Source organism: Cyprinus carpio, chromosome A24, assembly GCF_018340385.1.
Source record: "Cyprinus carpio isolate SPL01 chromosome A24, ASM1834038v1, whole genome shotgun sequence".
In the NCBI taxonomy this organism is placed as follows: Eukaryota; Metazoa; Chordata; class Actinopteri; order Cypriniformes; family Cyprinidae; genus Cyprinus; species Cyprinus carpio.
In genome coordinates, this window is record NC_056595.1 from 3669059 (window position 1) to 3692309 (window position 23251).

The window sequence follows — 23251 nt, forward strand, 5'->3', positions numbered from 1 at the left end:
ACATTAAAGTTTTTAAATATACTTTAATATTGAAATAATTTCACATTCAATCTTCAAATTAATTGACTGCATATTCATAAAGACTGCATTTTTTTTTTTTTATATATTTGTTTTGTGGCATCTTTTTTTATGTCTGACCCTGAAGGTGAGTATCACTGAAACCAATACTGATGTCTCTAGGAAAAAGTTGGGCGTGATGAGGGAGACAGTGCTGGGCTGCTCCAGCACAGTTTTGAAAACCACTGCATTTCAGAGACATGTTCTTAAATGGGACTCATATGTAACAAATACTTTACATGCACACAGTTTTAAGGCAGCTTTAATCACCTTTTTGGTAAATTCATGACTCAACTGACATAACTATGACATTGCACGCTTGTAGTTTTATTTGTATTTTAATATGAAATTATATACAGCACACCACCTCAATCGAAGAGCACAGGACAGGAGAACTTGTTTTTACTGACATATGGCCTGACAACATCTCATCTGACCGAAGTTCACTGTTGTTCTACTGAAGCTCCTCGTCACCTGTACCTTTTCTGTGCTCGTTAGACTAGTGTCTGGCATTTGATGTGGTCGTAAAGACATTCTGCGTCTAAATAAATGCAATTCTTGTCAAGAAAAAAAGAGACAGAAGCAGCAGTTGTGAGAGGGGTGGCCAACTCTAGCTTCGCCCCTGCGTTCATTGTGTTAAGTATTTTTAACACCATTAAACTAAAAAAATTTATTTGACAACCCTAATGTAAATGTGTTTAGTTACTTTTTAGAAGTAACATAATAATGTACTGTAGCATGTTGCTATTAAAAGTAACATTCCAAGGAGCTGGGACATTTCTGCTAGGTTTCAGACAGCAGTCAGCAGATGCAGAATATGCCATTGGCAGCAGTTCTCTCAGTATGACCTGTTGTATACTCTCTCACATTAGTGATTCTGTTTGCTGCCCATTGGACCTTTCTGTGTTGCCAGCTCATTTGAGGGTGACCTGGCTCTGCATGGATCCACTGGTGCCCACAGCGACTCAACACACGCAGGCCAATCAGGCCCGGGCACAGGCGAATGGAACTACGTCCACGCCAGCCTGGCTCTCTCAAAATAGCATGGGGACCAGAGCAGGAGGGAAAATAAATGTCATGCCATCTGATTCTCAATGCCACTGGAATTATAATCCAGTGTCATGAAAGCACGAGACCTGTACTGAAGCAGTAGGTTGCCCTATATTTACATATATATTTTTTTATAACTTTTATATGGTCTAAATAGCAAATTGTATCTGACTAGATTTTTACATTGGATATAAGTGCTGATTTACCCGAACAAAACTTGGCACCACCATCCCACAGTCTTTAAAATAAAGGTTCTAAATTGGCATTTATGGTGCTGCGAAGAACCTTTTACATTCATTGCACAAAAGGTTCTTTTAAGAACTGTTCACTGACAGGTTCTTTTGGGAACCAAAAAAAGTTCTTCTTTTAAAACTTTTAAAACTAAAACTTTTACTTTTAAGAGTGAAGGGTGTTTCTAGTGTGTTCTGGGTGGTTTGTACCATGTTGCTGTGTGGTTACTAAAATGTTGTTTACTGTTCAAAATACACTCTGTTGCTGCATCTGTAATCGAATACTTCCCTACTATATAGTATGTGAAAAACAGTACACCAAAAGAGTAGTATGTCCGAATTCATAGTGTTCAAAAAGTACCTTGAAGACCTACTACTTCCGCCCGGATTCTGAAAGGCGCAGTCTATCCCATGAGGCCACAGGAGGGGATATATAAATGGCACGTGACAGTAACAACATGGTGGATGTAGTATTTTTCTTCATACTTCCCTTATTCATACTATATACGACATACTTTTTAACAGTTGCGAAATAAGTGCAAATTTAATACCTATTCAGACAGTACGTGATTTCCGATGCACTTTATGGCTTTTTGCCCAAAATGGTAGTGTTGTGTTTTCAAAGGTTATCACATCCGGATTTTTTTTTTTTTTTTTTTTTTTTTACCTAAAATCCCATGGAATTGTAATGCAATTAATAAAGGACCCCTGCATGTCACACAATTGGACCTTAAACTTTGCATTTTGGTAATGAGTACAATATATCACAATTAGATGCCAAGCAGCGTCGCCATCTGTCTATACTACACACTGAGCTGAGAATTTATGAACAGGGACAAGCTCAGTGACAAGGGTTATCGTACAGAAAGTCTGATTCTATAGTTCCCTCTGAAATATGTCATGAAAGAAGAGATTGAGCCATCGCTGGATTAAGATTTATGACACTGCAGTGTCTGCGTAACAAAATTTATCCAAAAGTAGGAACGCATGTAATGTTCGGAGCATCCTAAAACCTGAGCTGATCTTACAGCGCTACGCAGTGTTTAGGTGTGTTTGCTGCAGTGCACTTTCTCCCTCTCTTTCTCTTTGTTTTTCTCCACTAATTAAATATCGCTTGCCATCCACACTATTCCCAAAGCAGGTGACACTGACTGATGCCTGCAAATGAGCATGTGTGTGTGTGCGTGCTAGGTCATGTGTGAGTGTGTTTGGCAGAGTCTCTGATAGGGCTTTGAGTGGTGCTTGAGTGCTGTGGTGGCATCCGCTGTCTGAATGTGAGAGTCCCGTAAATTATGGCTCCAGAGAGGCCTCACCTGAACTTGACTTACCCCGCACACAGCCGCAGGAAAAGCACATGAATTCTACCACAAAGTCAATATTACGAGTTGGAAACTCTGAAATTTCTTTAAAGGTGCTGTTTGTTATTTGTTTGACTGTACTAAAGCATAAAAATGCCATACTATGTTTGCAGATATTTAGGAAACATGCTAAGTTCACATACTTGTTTCTCTGAAAAACAATGCTACAGCCAGTTATTCTACTTTGAAATGTGCAATCCGTGTCAGAATGTCTGCTTTTGTTCTGTGTGTGACTCCGCCCACTGCCAATTTACCCAATAGTATTTTGACACCTCGGATTGCCAGTTGGCAGAAAACTCAGCGTATTGCAGCCATGGAAGCCAGCAAATGAACTGGGACAGAGGTCACAGATTCTACACAACCTAAAAAGCCTTGGCATCAATCTAAAAAACTCTATGACCAGAGGCTTATTAAAACGCAGACTGCAGTACCAATTTCAACCGCTAACTGTTAATATAACATATTGCACCTGTAAACCCAGAGTTGCTTTGGTGGATTGTCAGTGAGAAAACATGTTGGATGTAATCAGTGCAGCATCTTTACTGATTGTAAATTTGTTGCAATAAATGAAATTATTTTTATTTTGATATTAGAAATTGCTATCTAAGTTGCATGTACAAAGCAAAAAGATATGATAAATTACAAACTATAAAAAAGCAAAAGCAAAATGCACATTTCTTTACTTATTATACTGTATATAATGCACATTTCTTTACTTATTATACTGTATTTGTAGAAGTAGTAGAGTAAAAAAAAATATATAAATATTTTTTTTGTATTAATTGTACATTGCCATCTTGCCCTGATCAAATGACTTGAATACACCTGACTACGTAATTATGACCAATTTGTAAATATGAACATCATCCGTAAAAGACACTGCGATACACAATCCTTTTACAAACATGCAAATGGTATTTTGGGGCCTGAAAATGCAAACTTTTGATAACAGGTTTCAAAGTGCAAGTTTTTGAAAACTGTACCATTGTTGTCTCCAGTTACAGTTAGTTTTGAAATCGCAGAATTGTGAAAAAACAGGTCATGCGTATGCATATCACGTGTTCAGTCTACAGGTATGTGCGAAGGCACGTAGTGTTTCTTTACAAAGTGACATCGCCAACTATTGGCCTGGCAAGGATAATTAAATTTAAATTCGAAGGAATTAAATTTTGTTTCTTTTAGTAGTGACGTATTTATCTATTGGGACTTTCAGTGCATTCAGGCTACCCCCAATTTTGCGGATTACTTCATATTACCCCACATTAGATATACATGCCTACCTGTAACGGTTGTTCAAATGTTAGTCTATTCTGGAACTTATTTCTCTTATTTCTACCATCTGATTAACCAGCGCAGCGGTTTGACGGGGTAGCGAAAAACAATCTATGCTATTTTTTCTAAACTCATCAGGGAGCCCTTACATAAAAAATTAACAATTGATTTTGTACAATGTTGTTCAGGATAACCTAAAACATTTGTATTAGTTTCAAACAGGGCTGAGTAAAAACTTTTGATTTTAACTCATACTGTGAATTTTGTAAATGTTGTTCAGGAAACCTAAAACTTGTTTTTTAAAGGGGTTGTATTTTTACAGTTTAAATGAGAGTTGGAGGGTGAGGATGAAATAAATGTTTCTTTCAGTCCTATTAAACAAAGAAAATGAAATAGTAGCATATTAAATTTTGGGGTGGCACCCAGGGTGGCCACTCAGATGTCAGGGGTGTCCAGTGCCAGTATCTTTTTAATTGATGGTCTATTTACGTATGAGTCAGACGGATGTCTTTGGCAGGTGCATCAGAGTTCGCTGCATCTCATGTCAAGACTGTTTTTAAGATGGCATGTCAAACTAAAAATAGTTCAACTTTTGGTGTGCAGCACATCAGTGTAAGTTTTGAAATGAAAACCAATCAAAAAGCTGGTGGCAGTACAAATATCTTGCAAGTATTGAATGTTTGTTGTAACGGTGGAGGAGCATTTCATTAGTTAATGTTTTTGTTTGGTATTGTTTTCGCTATAAAATAATTATAATTTTGGAACATTTGGAATTATTATTATTTAATTTTTTTTGGTTAGACATAAAAGAGGTATTTTGTTGAAGAAGCAGTTTATATATATTATATATATATATATATATATATATATATATATATATATATATATAAAAGAGTTTTAATGGCAGTGCTGGATAGATCATTTACAAATGTAGTCTGTTACTTATTACAAATTACATGTTGAAAGTTGTAGTAGTCAGTAATACAATCAAGTTTACTCATTTTAGGTAATGTATTCTGACTACTTTTGGATTAGTAGAGAATTAAGAGAATAAAATGTTTGACCATTAACCAAAATCAGAGAACATGCAAATTTCTTGTAAAATTATTGAAGTAATAACTTTAAATCTCAGGGGGTAAATATTTTAGGTCAAAGGGATTTGACTGACAAAAAGTTTGGGAATGCCTGCATCACATGATCAAAAAAAAAAAAAAAAGATTAGGGAGGATAATTATGTATGTATGAATGATTTGTAATTATGTACAAGTAGTTTTTTTTTTTTAATGAAATTACATAATCCAGATTAAATATAATCTGTTGATACCCAGCACTGTGGGAGAGATTTATTTGTTTATTTATTTATGTTTTGGTTTTGTTTGGTAACAAGAGATGTAATGAGTGGGAAGCATTTTTGTTTGGTGTAAAATAATTATAATGGTGGAGGAGTTTGTAAATGGTGGAGGAGTCAGTTAAGACTGGGCGCTAAAACACATCATGAGACTCCTGCATTTTGTGTTTAGTTCAGTTCTGTTGAGCTCTGTCTGTTTTTGTGTCTACACCCCTTTACACTGGCTTGTTTGGCAGCATGACAGTGGCATCATCTGAGCATTTCAGCTAAGCAGTGCTACTGTTTTATTTCATTCAGCCTACTGAACTACTGCAAAACATTCAGAAATCAGTTCCAGTAGGGATACAGCAACACTTCAGCCACCACAAACTGTTTTATCCAAAATATAAAACATCCATGGTCAAAAAGATTTCGGTGACTTTTGCAATTCAGTCACATTGTGTAGAATACTTGAAACACATAATTTTGAGAGACCTAATTTTAACATGTTAATAGATATATGATTTCATATATATATATATATATATATATATATATATATATATATATATATATATATAGTGTCCAGAATTTTTGGTTCCAGTTAATATTTCTAATTTCGGTGCATTCCCAACACACATATTTCACGTTTACCGCATGTGCCAGAGGAACCATAAACTCATCAAACTGGAGTATGAAAAGGTTCTACAATTCTCGACTTTGCAGCAATTTGGAACTCTTGAGTCTTTCAGATGAGGGTAAATATTGTATATCTTTCTGAATGCATGCTGAGTTGTCGCAGGTGGATGAATGACCTTTGACACTTGAGCACACACTGAGCAGCAGATGTGACCAGATAGAAGAACACGAGACTGACTTCATTAACCTCTGCGATAGCTCGCCAGAGCTACAGTAATTAATACGGACGTTTGTCTTCTATACTAGAAGACTGTTCCATCTTCTCACACGCCCACTCGGACTGTTGCTGTAGTATTTAGAACATGATGTTGGCCAGATCTACAGGTTTCCCTGTCTCACCTCAAACCAAAATAACTAGTGAGAAGACAAATTTATCCAGGACCAGTGTTTATGGCCTTAAAATAGGAATAGTTCACCCAAAAATGAAAATTTGCTGAAAATGTACTCAGGCCATCAAAGATATAGATGAGTTTCTTTCTTCATTGGAACAGATTTGGAAAAATGTAGCATTGCATCAGTGTCTCTGGAGTGGTGTGGATTACTTGTGGATTATTGTGATGTTTTTATCAGCTGTTTGGACTCTCATTCTGACGGCACCCATACACTGCAGAGGATCCACTGGTGAGCAAGTGATGGAATTTTAAATTCCTCCAAAACAGACTCATCTACATTTTGGATTGCCTGGGGGCTTTTGGGGTGAACTATTCCTTTGACGTATGGATACTGTGTGAAACTTTGTTGTTGTTGTTGTTGAGCACAAAGCCACACTGTTCCATTTTGCCACCACAATAAGTTGGTAATTACTGTGTACAAACAAACGCTTGGTGGCGGCACTTTTGCCTTCTTCATGTTGGAAACGAGCTGTGTGTGGGCTGACTCTAGAATTGAGCTACTTCAGGTTAGCAGCATTATCAAAGGATCAGGACAAACTCAGGATTTCATATAATTTATGATAATTCTCAGACCCCGGTCATCATTTTCGCCTCGGCTCTAATAAATCATGATTGCCCTGCAGCTGTTGTTGGTACATTTGCATTTCACTAAGGCACTGCACAAACCCCCGAAGTCACAAATGGATGAATTTAGCTGTTAAAGTAAAACTGCAGTGAGAACTACAAGGCCAAAAACATGACCGTCAGTTATATAATGAGACCCTTTTATATGCCACATTTCCCAGGCTTTATGTAATGATGTCTTTTCAGCAACCTGCTACACATCTGACAAATTTAAATGCGAATAAGAATACAGTTGAAACTTATGTCATGTTAAATGTGAAATGATGCCTCATTTCACATAAACCTGGGAAATGTATTTACTTGACATACTCCACAGTTCTTCCAAGAATACCACGTTAGCACCACAGTACTATGGCCTCAAAGCCCCACTCTTTGTCTAGATTTAAAGAACTAGATGTTATAATTACAATGTTATAATGCAAAGTTTTATATAACACAAACTTACATGGAAGCCCTTTTCCACCACTGAATAAAAAATAAATAAATAAAAAGATAATTGTGACTTTTTATCTCACAAACTTTTTTCCTCACACTTGCGAGTTTATATGTCACAATTCTGACTTTTTTTCTCAGTATTTTGAGTTCTAAAGTCAGCATTGAAGCAATTGCAAGAAATAGTCAGAATTGCGAGAAATAAACTCGCAATTCTGATTTTTTTTCTTCCAATTGTGTGTGAGACTATTTTCTTACAATTGTGAGTTTGTATCTCACAGTTCTGACTTTATAACTAGCAATTGTGTTTATTTCTCAGAATTCCGACTTTAGTTCTTGCAATTGTGAGTTTACATTTTTGCAATTCTGACTTTATTTCTCAGAATTGCGACTTTATTTCTTAAAATTACAAGTTTACATTACGAAGTTCTGAGAGTTGGAAAAATAGTGAGAAAAAAAGTCAGAATTGTGAGATAAAACGTCGCAGTTACCTTATTTATTTTTTTATTCAGTGGTAGAAACCACTGATACACTCCATGAATTGTGGTATAAAAGCGAGGTCTTAACTGGAGCAGCATCTTGAGCACTGGCGTACTGCAATGACACTGCAGTGCTACACCCTCTCTTTGTACCTGCAGCTTCTCCTAATGGTCTTAGTCTTGACAGTATGCTTGTACCTGAGAGTGCATAAGTCTCTCAGAGTGACATTGCATCTATTTTACATTGCCACTCACTGGATCCAGAGAAAAAGAGTGATGAGATGGGAGAAAAAAATGAGTCTGTCTTTTGTTTCAGCCTCATAAAATAGTGCTTGGCCAAAACAAATATTTGCACTGGGCCGAGAGAAATAAGAACTGGTAGTCTGGGATAAATACAGCCCTGCTCTCCCATGTCCTCAAAACATCCCGGACCTGAGCCAAACCTGCAGCCCACTCTGAGAGAGAAGGAGAGAGGGATGAGGGAGGGAGAAAGAACTTGTGCGGATGGATAAAGATGAAAGCATGTGACTTAATAGAGAGTCCAAACATTAAAGGAAAAGAAAAGAAGGAAAAGAAAGATGCCCACATATTACACAAACTCTCAAGTAGGGCAACAGGAATGGACAGTGGCAAAAGTTACAGAAATTATTGGTACTACCATAATTTTTTCCCACGTGTCTTTATTAAACATACCAGTCTAACCATTATTTGAAGTAAATTATCTTTGTATACCATGGTAAGACAAGGTTATTTCAACAGGCACTATACTTGTACCATGGTATACTATGAAATACCTTGGTCTACCATGGTGATACCATGTTGTTGTTTTTAAGTGTATGTGCTGCAGTGTACTTCCAGGAATATCATGTCCAAATGTCCAAAAAAATAAAAAATAAATAAAAAACATAATCGTACCATGGTACTTTTTTTGCAAGAGAGTCTGTGGTTGTGGCATGTTTTTCAGACATGTTTTTTTTCTTCATTAAAAGTGCCAGGCTTACTATTATTTACAGTAAATTACCTTAGAATACCATAATAATACAGTGTTTTATACGTAAATTAAGGGAATATCATGGCTCTGTCAACATGCATCATAGTTGTACCATGGTATTCTCTGAAGTAAATACCATGTTGTATACCAAGTGTATGTACTGTACTTCAATATACTTCCAAGAATATCATGACACTACCATGATATGTGTCCGAAAGAAAAAAACGTGAAAGTACCATGGTACTTTTTTGAAAGGGAATGTGTGGTTGTACCATGGTACAGTGTATTTTGAAATATACTATAGTACTGAAATTCATGTATCATGGTATTACCATGGATGTCACAATACATTTTTGTGTGTGATATTGTGCTATTATTTGAAATTTCTAGGAGTATTATGGTAATACCTTATATTTGTAAATATAACGTGGGAATAGAATGATTCTTTTAACACACATCTCATTAATTGCACCATGGTATTCTTTAAAGTACCCTGAAACACCATGGTAATTCTATGTTTTAGGACCACATGTTTTGGATGATTGGAATTGCACATTTTTTGAAGATATGCCATGGCTTTCTTTAAATGACTTCCAAGTACCATGATATTACTATATTTTATTTTGAATAAATACTATAAAAATAGCATGAGCCATAGTTGTGCTATGGTATTATTTAAAGTACCCAGAAATACCATGGTAATGCCATGCTTTAGGACCACATGTTTTTGACCAGTTGAATTGCATATATTTTTTGAATGTGTACCATATACAGTATGTACCATGGTTTTCTTTGAATTACTTCAAAGTACCATGATATTACTGTGTTTTATTCTTAATATACACTGAACAAAATTATAAACGCAACACTGTTGTTTTTGCCCCCATTTTTTTATGAGCTGAACTCAAAGATCTAAGACTTTTTCTATGTGCACAAAAGGCCTATTTCTCTAAAATATTGTTCACAAATCTGTATAAATCTGTGTTAGTGAGCACTTCTCCTTTGCCAAGATAATCCATCCACCTCACAGGTGTGGCTATATCGAGATGCTGATTAGACTGCATGATTATTGCACAGGTGTGCCTTAGGCTGGCCATAATAAAAGGCCACTCTAAAATGTGCAGTTTTACTGTATTGGCTGGTGCTGGGGGGTAGGAAAACCAGTCAGTATCTGGTGTGACCACCATTTGCCTCATGCAGTGCAACACTTCTCCTTCACATAGAGTTGATCAGGTTTTTGATTGTGGCCTGTGAAATGTTGGTCCACTCCTCTTCAATGTCTGTGCAAAGTTGCTGGATATTGGCAGGAACTGGAACACGCTGTCGTATATGCCGATCCAGAGCATCCCAGACATGCTCAATGGGGGACATGTCCGGTGATTATACTGGCCATGCAAGAACTGGGATGTTTTCAGCTTCCAGGAATTGTGTACAGATCCTTGCAACATGGGGCCATGCATTATCATGCTGCTACATGAGGTGAAGGTCGTGGATGAATGGCACAACAATGGGCCTCAGGATCTCGTCACGGTATCTCTGTGCATTCAAAAAGCCATCAATAAAATGCACCTGTGTTCGTTGTCCGCAACATACACCCAGTGTTGGGAAAGTTACTTTGGAAATGTAATAGGTTACAGATTACAATTTACCCTACTTAAAATGTAATAAGTAGTGTAACTTTTAAATTACTTTATTAAAGTAATGTAACTGATTACATTTGATTACTTTTTGATTACTTTTCTAAATTTCTAATGTTTTCAACTGTTAATCATTTTTAAACATGTAAATCAAGCAGGGTTAAACTTACAATATGTGCTCAACATTAATAACTGTCAGACTTTCGAAATCCATCACTTGAATTAAGATTATAATATTTAAATTTTAAAGGAGACATTAGATGCAAAATATCTTCATTTGCATATAAATGTGTCTTAGCAGTGTGTGGAAACAACCAGCCTACAATGATACAAATTAATTTTTTAATCGCCCCAAAACCTAAACAGTCTCAATTATCAAACCGTTTTAATTTTGGAGTGAATACCAGTGCTCTCTTCAACCTTCAGTGCCTTCAGTGTGTGTGTGTGTGTGTGTTCACTGCCATGTGTGTGCACTTGGATGGGTTTAATGCAAAGCACAAATTCTGAGTTTGGGTCACCATACTTAGCCACACGTCACTTCACTTCACTTCTGCTTAATGTGTTTATGCCTGGCAGCGCAAATCCTTTTACTCCAAACTGCTTTCTGAATGAGGGATAATTCAAGGCAGGTTTTGTTAAAACTCAAGGATGGATCATCTGCACCTTCAGTAGAAGCAAGTCTCACACTTTTTACTTCATTTATTTGTTTTGGGCATTTTTGCTTTTGTTGTTGTTGTTTTTATAGGTTTGTTTTGGGCTTTAAGTTGGTGGGAGAGGGTGGCGGGATCGGGAAAGGTCCTCAAGTTGGGATTTGAACATGGGACACCCGAAGTGCATCGGCGGTGTATGTCAGCGTGCTGCCAACAAGGCTATCGGTGCCAACACACTTTTTATATTTTTTTATGATTATTTGCGAATTGCATTTTCTCTTTCACAGAAGAGAGGGGTGCTCATTAGAATGTAAAGAGATATGCACCAAAACGAGTCGTTGTGAACAGAGCTGTTTTTGGTAAGGTAAAAGGGTGTTGTTTTGCACCACAACTGAGACCATTTCAAAAATACCATAAAGAATCATACCAACTTGTGGAAAATGGGCATCCGATGTCCCCTCTAAAGCACAGCCACCACAAAATCAGACTTACTTTAAGATCATTCTGAGGTTAAATACGTATTTAAAATCATAACAAGAAATAGTTTAATAGTTATGATACTGTTTTTGAAATCAAATCTTTGCATAGCTATGACAGGAAACACTGGATTCTAACAATGCCTTAGGAAAAAAACAGTTCATCTTAAAAAAATAAAGCATATACATAAACCCTATCGGATAAGCATGTGAAATATTGGTGTTTCATATTTTAGAGCAATCACTGCAATTTATGAAATAACTCAAATCTGTATGTGGGAGTGTGTGTGAAAAAATCAAATGTAACCCCCTTTGTAATCCTTAACCTTTTCATAAGTAACTGTAATTTAATTACACATTTTTTTCTTAGTAACTGTAACTGATTACAATTACTTTTATTTAGTAATTTTGTAAAATTTTGTAATTCTGTTACATGTAACTAGTTACTCCCCAACACAGCATACGCCTGCCCATACCATAACCCCACCGCCACCATGGGCCACAACGTTGACATCAGCAAACCACTCACCCACATGACGCCATACACGATATCTGCCATCTGCCATGTACAGTGAAAACCAGGATCCATCCATGAAATGAACACCTCTCCAAAGTGCCAGATGCCATTGAATGTAAGCATTTGCCCACTCAAGTCAGTTACAGAACTGAAGTCAGGTCGAGACCCCGATGAGGACAACAAGCATGCAGATGAGCTTCCCTGAGATGGTTTCCGACAGTTTGTGCAGAAATTCTTTGGTTATGCAAACCGATTGTTGCAGCAGCTGTCCGGGTGGCTGGTCTCAGACGATCTTGGAGATGAAGAAGATGCTGGATGTGGAGGTCCTGGGCTGGTGTGGTTACACGTGGTCTGCTGTTGTGAGGCCGGTTGAATGTACTGCCAAATTCTCTGAATCGCCTTTGGAGACGGCTTATGGTAGAGAAATGAACATTCAGTTCACGGGCAACAGCTTTGGTGGACATTCCTGCAGTCAGCATGCCAATTGCACGCTCCCTCAAAACTTGTGACATCTGTGGCATTATGCTGTGTGATAAAACTGCACATTTACGAGTGGCCTTTTATTGTGGCCAGTGGCACACCTTTTAATCATTGTGGCTAATCAGCATTTTGAAGGCCACATCCTGTGGAATAATCTTGGCAAAGGAGAGTGCTCACTAACTAGATTCAGCATTTTGTGAAAATTTTGCCTTTTGTGTGTACATAGAAAAAGATATCTTAGACCTTTAAGTTCAGCTCATGAGGTGGCAAAAAAAAAAAAAAATTGTTCAGTGTATATCATGGGATCTTGGCCAACCGAAGTGCTCACTGAAACACAGATTCCCTGTTTGACAAGATCAAACCGTGATATAGGAATTGCCATGTTTTTTTTAACGTACCATAGATGTACCCTGGGCTTTCCTTATAATACTAGTACCGTATATTACCATATATATATATATATATATATATATAATATATATATATATATATATATATATATATCATGGGAATAACGTGCTATAGTTGCACTGTGGTATTCTTTAAGTACCCTGAAATATCATGGTAATGCCGTGTTTTAGGATTTTGACCAAATGTTTTGGACCAAAGGAATGGCTTGTTTTTTGAATTAACCGTATTTTGTACCATTTTTTTATTTTATTTTTTACATTTTTTTTATTATTATTATTACTTTAAGGTGCCATAGTATAACTTTGTTTTATTTTAAATATATATCATAGGAATACCATGTTCCATAGCTGGACCATGAGAAATACAAGTGCAGCAATGGCACATGCTAAAGTGTCTTGGCTTTATAGGGTTAAAGTTATGACATTTTGTAGATGTGCAATGGCAGTAGATCTGTAGCATGTAAATACAGTGGCACATGATTAAGGTAATAACCCAATACTATGATTTTACATCTGAAACCTTCACTGCGCCATCACAGTACTTCATTTAGAGGCTACAAACAATAAAACGGGCAGAGATTGTCAGGAACAGAGAAAACTAGACAAAATGAGGAAATCAAAGGGGGGCGATAATGACTGAACCACCCTTAATTCAATTACACTGCACTCCCCATAAATCACATCCACAGTGTATTGTGACACCCCGGATTGAGCCCGCTGTGTGACGGATACCAGATCCCGCTTTAATGTGTCATGTGCTGCCAGGAAAGACAATGATGTGAGCGTCTGTTCTTCTGTCTGTGCATTTGTGAGGGCATGAGCTCTCACCTGCTATTTCCATCAGCTCTCTCATGGGGCCTCTCTTCCTATGTCACAAGTTAGAACAGCACCACACATCTCACCAGAGGTTTCTTAGGTTAAGTCCCCTGTGCATGAGCTCATCTGACATCCCAGTAATGTAATCTAACTCTCACACTGCTCGACTTAAGCCCAGCATGGCTGAGAATCTCCATTGCATGTACAACAGCGTTTATTGCTAGAGCAATACAGAGGAAGCAGGGATGCTATAGCAGCAACCATTAAATGACTTCAGGGTCCATATATTTGCTCTTAATATGTTATGTAGCATTAGCATTATGTGCAAAATCTACAAATCAGTGGGTTGCTGATCAACAGCAGTAGTTGGTTGGTCAATGTGAAACATTGTGATATTCAAGAAGTACAAAAAACAAAAAAAGGCTTTACCACTAGGAATTGACTGAATCATAAAAAGCAGTCATAAAATTATAAAGACAACCTTTTAAGAAATGTTATAAAGTGCATTGAGAAAATTTACTTGTTTTCTCTTAGCGAGATATATGGAAAATAAGTGTAGCTCTTCAATAAGAAAACTGACAGATATAACAAATAACCTTTTATTGAAGTCTGGCAGTATTTCAAGCTAGTGAATGTTTCAAAAGCAGTGTTTTGATGTCGGTAGAAATCGTGTCCTTTAACAGGATAAATGGCGTTTTTGGAATCCTGCAAATTTTGCATTGTACAATGTACTTTTCTACTTCACAGCAATTCATCGGCATGGGTTATTAGCGCGCTAGACACTGAGTCAGCAAGTCCTGGACAAAAGTATCATGATTTCTACAGAAATTTTAATTATTTTTTATTAATAATATGAACTGTTTTTAACATTAATAAATGATAAGAGTTATAAATACTACTCTTTCAAAAGTGAAATGATTGGCGTTATCAAATGGAAATGCAAAATGTTTTCTGATCCCTCCTGCCATTGGTCAGACAAACATATAATCCTTTCCCTCAAACTCACGCCATTGGTTGAGTTGTTTCTGTGTCAAATTGGTTGAACATTCAAACAAACAATTCTTCACTGTTTACTCTTTTCAGGAGAATTAGCCTACAAACGACTTTGATTGAATTGATTGAATATAAGAGAATATAAAGAATAGAATTACACACTTCTCCTTTAAATGCCTAAAATAAATGCAAAGAAATGTCTTGTTGACTTCACTAAATTGGTTGCACAACTAGTTGACTCTGATGCTCTCCCATTCCTAATTACCATTGCTTATTATTTACTTTGAAACAGTTGAATAGAGAGTTCACAGAACTAAAGTTTTTTCTCTCTTTTCTTACAGACTCATGGATCATCTACTATGACATTTTTCAATATTTCCCAGACTTTCCTCAAACACAGAGTCCGTCACTGGTCAGCTAACTGCCAATGGACCCGTTCCCTCGCCGTGTCCCACACACTCTTCCCCTGTAGGGGTCTATCGACGGACGGCTCCGCTCCTCGGCCGCAGATTAGTGAAGACTCGATAGAAGTTTTCAGCCATGTCTACCCGCGAGATGACATGACCAATGTGACAGCTAAAATCTTGTCCACAGTTGGCAACCAGCTTCACAACCGGCCGCACCACCCCTTGTGGCTTATTAAAGAACACATCAAAGACCATTTCTACCACTCCTACATCGGACGCACGGGAAACCCACTGTTCTCTGTACATGACAACCTCAGCCCGGTAGTGACGGTGGAGCAGAACTTCGACAGTCTACTCATTCCTCCAGACCATCCCAGTCAGAAAAAAAACAATTACTACCTGAACCGCACACACATGCTGTGGTCCCACACCTCCGCCCATCAGAAGGAGCTGGTGCGCTCAGGTCTGGACCGCTTCCTGCTGGCTGGAGATGTGTATAGACGAGATGAGATCGACTCCGACCACAATCCTGTCTTCCATCAGATGGAGGGAGTGCGGCTTTTCTCAAACCATGAGGTGAGAATGGAGTCCTTAATGAGGAAAAGGACCGCCTGGCCAAAAAAAAAAAGTGACAAAAAAAATGGCACATCTATAGTTGACTTGACATAGAAATTCACTTCATAAATTGTCTTAATGCATTTTATTGTGAAAGATTCATCCATGTTTATTTTTTGAGGCTGTAATTTCTCAATCTTCCAGCGAACAACAGACTTTTATGTAGTGACATGCAGGACTTAACTAATAATAAAATAACTAATACTAATAAAATAAAAAAATTAAAAAAAAATAATATAATAACCATTGCTATGCATTTAGGTCTGTTTTGACCTGGAAAAGAGACATTTTAATTAATGATTTTGATATTAATAAAATAAAAAAATAATATAATAACCATTGCTAAAAAAAAAAAAGTATATATATATATATATATATATATATATATATATATATATATATATATAATATATATATATATATATATACACTTTTGGGACTGATTTATTTTTCCCTGTTGATGAACCATTGCAGCATGATTTTTTTTATTTTTTTTTGTAAAATAAATGCATTTTGTTTGATAACTATTTGATAATATTTATATTGTTTTGATGTTATTTTGTTAGGAATAAAACTGTTGGTTTCATAAATTTGGAATGTTTTTTGAGAAATCCTGAGTTATAAAGACAAAGGAATTTAATTAAATTTGATTCATTCCAGTGGGGTTAATACTGGTAATTCCCAGATAATATGATCTTGTGAATTTTATGCAATGATGTGATGGTGAATTTTATGCAATTTTATTTTTTTTTTTGGGGGGGGGGGGGGGGGGGGGGGGGTGGTTGGTTAATTAATAAAAAAGGGGATAAACGCAGTAATAATATGGTAACAACAAGGTTACATTTTGGGGTTGGTAAGATACAAGGTAACATTTTTCTTCATATTTTCTCATTAATTGAAATTTTGCTGATTCTTGAATAATGAATGCAAAAATAGTTTACAGATTTTTTATACAATTTGAAGGTTAATATTAATAATGATAATCAATACTATTACCACTACTACTGCTTTTTTGTCCATTTGCTAGAAAGAAATAACTGTTGGATGGTTTCGATAACATTTAATTTTAAAACTAGAATCAAATTAAGTGAATGGAATAATTTTTTTTCTAGTTGTGTTGTTGATTTGAAGAGTTGTTTTTCTTAAACTGAGATAGAAGAAAGTATTTAAGCATCTGAACTTCACCTTTCAAGCAGTCCTCTATAGTTCACACTGTACCTGCCAGAACCCCCTACTTATCTGTGTAGAAAAAGCAGTTCATTTAAAGCATCCAGACTGTAATGAAGTACAAGTGTTAAAAAAGTCATGCTGAAATCTTAACGTAATCTTTCTGAATGCAATTAAATATACACATTTGTTTTCAACATTTCGCTCTCTAATAGCTGTTTGCTCGAGTGAAGAATGGTGAAGAGCTGTTTTGTTTGAGAGCGCTGGCCGCCGCACGCCTCAGAAACAGGAGACGCACACGCTGGAGGCTGTCAAACTTGTGGAGTTCGATCTGAAACAGGCTCTCACGCACCTCATGCGACACCTTTTTGGGGAAGATAGGAATCCTGTGATGTTCGCACTTCCTCTGTCTAGCTCTCCTCCATCTGTTTGTTTCTGTCTTGCAGATTTGGAGATCCGCTGGGTGGACTGCTACTTCCCTTTCACACATCCCTCCTTTGAGATGGAGGTGCGCTTCCAGGGTGATTGGTTGGAGGTGCTGGGCTGTGGGGTGATGGAGCAGGAACTGCTCTGCTCAGGTACGCTCATGCAAACAAACTCACACATAAATCTGCCTACTGTCTACTTAAGCAAAGAGCTGCTGACTCATAAACATCAAACAGAAAGTTGGGGAGCATTCAACTTTATGCAAATGCAAACAGAGATGATACAGCATCCACCGATGGGAGTGCAGACAGGGCAGCTGTCATGATCCACGCAAGTTTAAGACAGCAATCATGTAGAAACGACCATTAGCAAACAACAGATCGTCGAGATGCCCACCTCCAGTGATTTAATTGCTGTCAGTGTAAACGTGCCATTAGGCAACATGCAGAGACATGGAACCTCTGAATTACTGATCCCAAACATGAGCACAAGGGCCGACGTCATGACTGGACATACTGCACAACGGTTGAATTTTAGCCGTCACAATAGGTATATTTGCACTACTGTCTGTAGGCATAACTGTTTTCAGTTATTTAAACATTTCCTCAATATTTCCTCAAAAAAAATGCCTTGGTAAATCCTAATTGTGGCATACAATGCCGAAACCATACAAAAACACAGTCATAATCATGAAATAATTCTGAGATAAAAAAGGTAAAACTGACATACTAAGTCATGCCAAAATTTCATAATTGTAAATTAGTATGTTACCTTTTTATTTAATAATTTTGATTTATTATTATTTAGATATTATTTAGATTAGATTTATTATTATTTAGATATTATTTAGATTTTGATTTATTATTATTTAGATTATTATGAGATTTAATAATCTCATAATTTAATAACTTCCATTGATTTTTTTTAAATCTAATAATCAATGCTGAAAAGTCATAATTACAAAACATAGGTTGATTTATGAGGTAGATTTTTTTGTCATAATTGCATTATCTCATAATTTCAGTAATCATCATTTTTTACTTTCTATTACATTTCCATTTTACACATTTTTGACATAATTGATATGTCATAATTTCTACTTTTTGTTAATTCTCTTGTAATTTTGACTTATCTCATATTTTTCTGTTTTATATAATTATGGCTTTTTATGGAAATACATATTAAATAATTATGAATTACCAAAGCATTTTCCTTGTGTAGCAAAAATGGGCTTCTGTACGTATTACAAAAGTACAGAGCCATGCCCAAACAAGTAAAGAAAAGGAAGAACTTGCCTTTAGAATTTAGAGGCTTAACTATTTGTGTCACCAAATTAGTTTTATTGATTTGGGTAAATGATCTTGTCTTTTGGTCTCCATTAAGTAAATGACTAGAAAGAGAAAGTAATGAAATTACATAAAGACCCTGTGATTGAATACTGCATGTCATGGGAAGCACACAAGAAACCGATGCTCACTGTTGATTGCATCTGAGTCTGATATTAGCTTGTTGCTTAACAACCAATAATCAATAAAATATACTTATATATAGCATTTGCCTCGACTCCAGCCACCATCAGATGAGCTTGTCACAAGGCATTCTGCTTTCCATATCAGCAAAAGATGCATGAAATGTTGCCATTATTTATTATTTTTATTGTTTTCAAAATGATATCCAAAATTTCAAAAGCTAAAATAGGAACAGCCTTTGCATAGTGAGTGTGAGATGTTTTCCGTCTGCTCTGTGCCTGGAGAGCAGTCTCTGGAGAGAATGCCCTTCTGCCTCTGCCAGTAGATGGCGGTGTTGTGCAGTGCTGTGTGAGGCAATAAAGTGGATGGGATAGTCCCTCATGAGGAAGATCCAAGTGCTCCAGTAAAGGGGGAGGGGAAGGACACGCATGACTGCAGGGACATGGTTTTCCTCCCCGGGGATGGACCTGTATGACCGGCCCTCCCTCTCAACCAGCCCAGTCGTCTCACTCCTCACTGCCACTTAATTCTTCAATCTCATCTGCTCTCTTCATCGATCCTGTCTGTGTTAAACAGCGCAGTGTCCCCCGCTGTCTGCACCACCGACATGTGGAACATGTAACAGCCAATTAACAACTGTGCCACTCAACGGCGAGTGATCACTTTTTTCTCACTGCAGTTTCACACTCTTCATTTGACTTAATGTTTTGCCTGATATTTACAATTAGGGTCCATCTTTATTCTGACAAGAAGATTATGCATCCTCTATGCAAATCTGGCTTTTCTTTTTTCCATTTTTAACAATACATTTTTGTTTTATTTATTTTGCAAGGTAATTTACTAATAATTATTATTAATTGGTCAAAAGTGACAGTAAAGATGTATAATTTAACAAAATATTCATTTCAAATACAGTAAATGCTTCAAATTCTTTTGAACTTTATATTCATCAAACAATCTTGAAAAAATAAAAAAATTAAAAAAATCATGGTTTCCACAAAAATATTAATCAGCACAACAGGTTTCAACATTGATGATAATAATAAATGTTTCTTGAGTAGCAAATCATCATATTAGAATGATTTCTGAAGATCATGTGACACTGAAGTCTGGAGTAATGATGCTGAAAAAACAGCTTTGATCACAGAAATAAATTACACTATACAATATATTCAACTTGAAAACAGCTATTTTAAATTGTAATAATATTTCACAATATTACTGAATTGTTTCAAAAACATATTCAACCCCAACCCCAATCTTACCAACCCTAAGCTTTTGAACAGTAGAGTTGATAGATTATTATTATTATTATTAGCAATTATATATATATATATATATATATATATATATATATATATATATATATACACCCCTGTTACTTTTGTTTGCTCATACGCAGATATAAATCAATATTCCATGACAGTGGATATTCAGAATAAGGTGTTTACATGACCCAAAATTCTGATTAATGCAGGCATATTTTGGATCTTTTATTCAGATTTCTTGTAATATGAATGTTGCTAAATGGGATTTTTACAGTAGGATTATGCATACATAATCGGAATAGTGTCAAATTCCAGAACACTGGAGTATTCTCATTTATGTAAATGCAGTCGGTGTATTCAGTAGGTGGTCCCTTCCCAACAAAGAATATTTTTTTCTGCATTTTATCTTTAGGTCCTCTTGTGTGTTTCTGGCAATTTGAATCCATCAATAATTGAAAGCTGAAGACAAGTCCTTAAGATCACCCGTCTCTCCCTCTCTCTCTCTCTCCCTCCCTCTCTCTCTCACTTTATTGTTCATTCTCCATTCCACCCTTCCCATCATCTCTCTCTCTTTGAAACCACTCGTGGTCAAGCGCGTCTCTTCCGTTGTGCTAGAAGGCTGCTGCTCCCCCCCGGCATTGTTTTGGTAGCATGGAAAAATAGTGTTTCTTGTAAAGAGCTTTCTATATATGGTCCTCACATCTTCGTACACAGTTTTTATTTTCTGTGTGCATGCAAAGAGGTCAGTCGGTGCAATTATAGACCAAATTTAGTGCTTTACAGAGAGCTGTAAACCACTTTTTATGAAAATTTGAGTCTAGAATGATCCTATAATTTATCGTCACAGCAAGGACACCTGTAATCCTGCTTTGATTGGACTTTAGTAGAAAGTGTCTTTTGCAGCGCTGTGCCTGACAGGAGTACAGATTACTAACTGTGCGTCTCTCTGCCTTTTCTGTCTGGTTGTACTAAATCACTGCTTTATCCCTGTGTACACCCTCTCGAGTGGCAATGCGCATTCACAACTGGGTAAACAAAGCCCTCGTGTCTCCAGACAGCTGTCAGCAGGCATTGCTCCTCTCCTCAAGGCTTTGCTGCTCAGATGGATCTGCTCACGGGTGTCATTCTGGCAGCGTTTAGGCAAACCGTGCCTTCCTGTCTAGGCTACAGGGCTTGTTTAATCAAAGTTTTCATTGTAATGTATGTAACAAATTTTAGCTAAAAGTGAGATGAACATAATTAATCATAATGGCTTATTATAACCTATATTAATCTTCAGGAATTACTTGTAGCATTATAGCATTAATAGTACAATAAAAAGATTTGTTCATCCGCAGGACGGACAGTGTTAATCATTTATTAACTAAGTAAAGATATTTCTCTGGCCATGAAAAATAATTTTACTACTAATACATTGCCCCCAGAGCATGTAACAAAACCGGAACTTTAAAATTACCTCGTCCTGTGAGCAGCAAACACAGACAACCAAGTGTGAATACATATGGATGTTTATTAAACTACACTACAGGGGAACATGCAACATCTGACTAGACACAAACATACACACATTAAACATAGATGCCAGCGCAAGGAAGGCATGGATAGAGAGAGAGAGAGAGAGAGAGAGAGAGAGAGAGAGAGAGAGTGCACCGTAAAGAGAGGTAGCGCTCTCGCACAGAAGAGTAATAGCAGTATTTACTCACCAACTGATCACAATCTGTTAAGAACCATCAAAAAATCACATCACCTTAATTAAAAGGGGTCAAAGCCTAGAAGCGCAACTAAATAGTTAACAAGCAGTAACTTGCATTGGTTCTGTAGTGCTGAGTAAAGTGTTCTGGTATAATGCGTAGATTCCTGTTGAAATCCTGTTAGGAGTGAAAGCTTCGGCGTTTCATCCATGGGATGACTGCTCTGAAGTGAATCAACAAAGTTGCTGAAAACTGCCAGAAGATCGGACTCCCCTCAGAAGGGGAGTCACGGGGTTTCCCAGGTGATGGGTGTCTCCAGTGAAGTGAAGAGAAGCCTCCTTTTTGGGTGTGGGAGAGGTTTTATCTGGTTTCCCTGTAACACCAATTTTTGTTAGATTGACCAGTATCAAGGCGTATAGTTTCAGTGGGAAAGTGTTTCTTTGTCCCAGTGACACCTCATTTGCATGCGTCCTGACAAGTTGGTGTAGTTTTACCCAAAAATGGTACAAATAATATGATGCATTTCACAATCACATAGAGTACATCATGGTTTGAAGAATTAAGAGCAGATCATTTTGATACGAAGTACGGAACATTTAGAAGATATTAAACCAGAGATACCCCTGAATATTAGCATTTAGAGCTTAACTAATACAAATAAACAGTGGTAACTAGACTAATGTAATAGGGAAACATACAGACAACACATGCATATACCAGATGCATTTGTAACTGATAGATTATAGTCTACAATAAAGAAAACGTCTTTATGTGTGTGTGTGTGTGTGTGTGTGTGTGTGTGTGTGTGTGTGTGTGTGTGTGTGATGTGTTTTGAAATTGTGGAGACAGACCACTGGTCTAGTCAAGCCATTGGTACCTGGTACAGGGGTCAGTTGCTCCTCCTGGAATGAGTTTCGATGGGGAGACCAGAGAGTTGATCTGTTCAGCATCTTCCAAATAATGGGGGTAAACATTGGCCATTTATAGCAACCATATAACTGTAGACTATGGGGCCAGATTCTGTAATTTATATGCAAATGTCAAAAGTCTAAAATGAATTTCTAAGACATAAAACCCAAACGATTGTACATGATCCTAAGCAGATGCTACATGTAGAAGCTACATAACCCACAAACATTCAACAAATCCACACAATTTGTGCCAAATAAAATATCTTATTAACTAAATATCTGTCAGAAACTGCTGTTAGTGTCTAAGTACTAAGTACTGTAACAATAGATGAAAGATTGTAATGGTACTATAGATGAACCATGGTAGGACTGGACCCAACTTTATCCACTAGAGATGGATTAGATCA

The 23251-nt window shown here is 36.8% G+C and overlaps 1 protein-coding gene across 1 annotated transcript in view; it reads left to right on the forward strand.

Annotated features, from left to right (window-relative positions):
* Positions 1–17657, forward strand: part of LOC122135315 (phenylalanine--tRNA ligase, mitochondrial-like) — a 52852-nt gene extending 35195 nt beyond the window's left edge. The window contains exons 2-3 of the mRNA XM_042714054.1: positions 15232–15873; positions 17526–17657. Of these exons, the coding sequence (XP_042569988.1) occupies positions 15250–15873; positions 17526–17633 (732 nt within the window). The 5' untranslated portion in view covers positions 15232–15249 and the 3' untranslated portion in view covers positions 17634–17657. The remainder of the gene's footprint in view (positions 1–15231; positions 15874–17525) is intronic.
* Positions 17658–23251: the final 5594 nt, after the last annotated feature.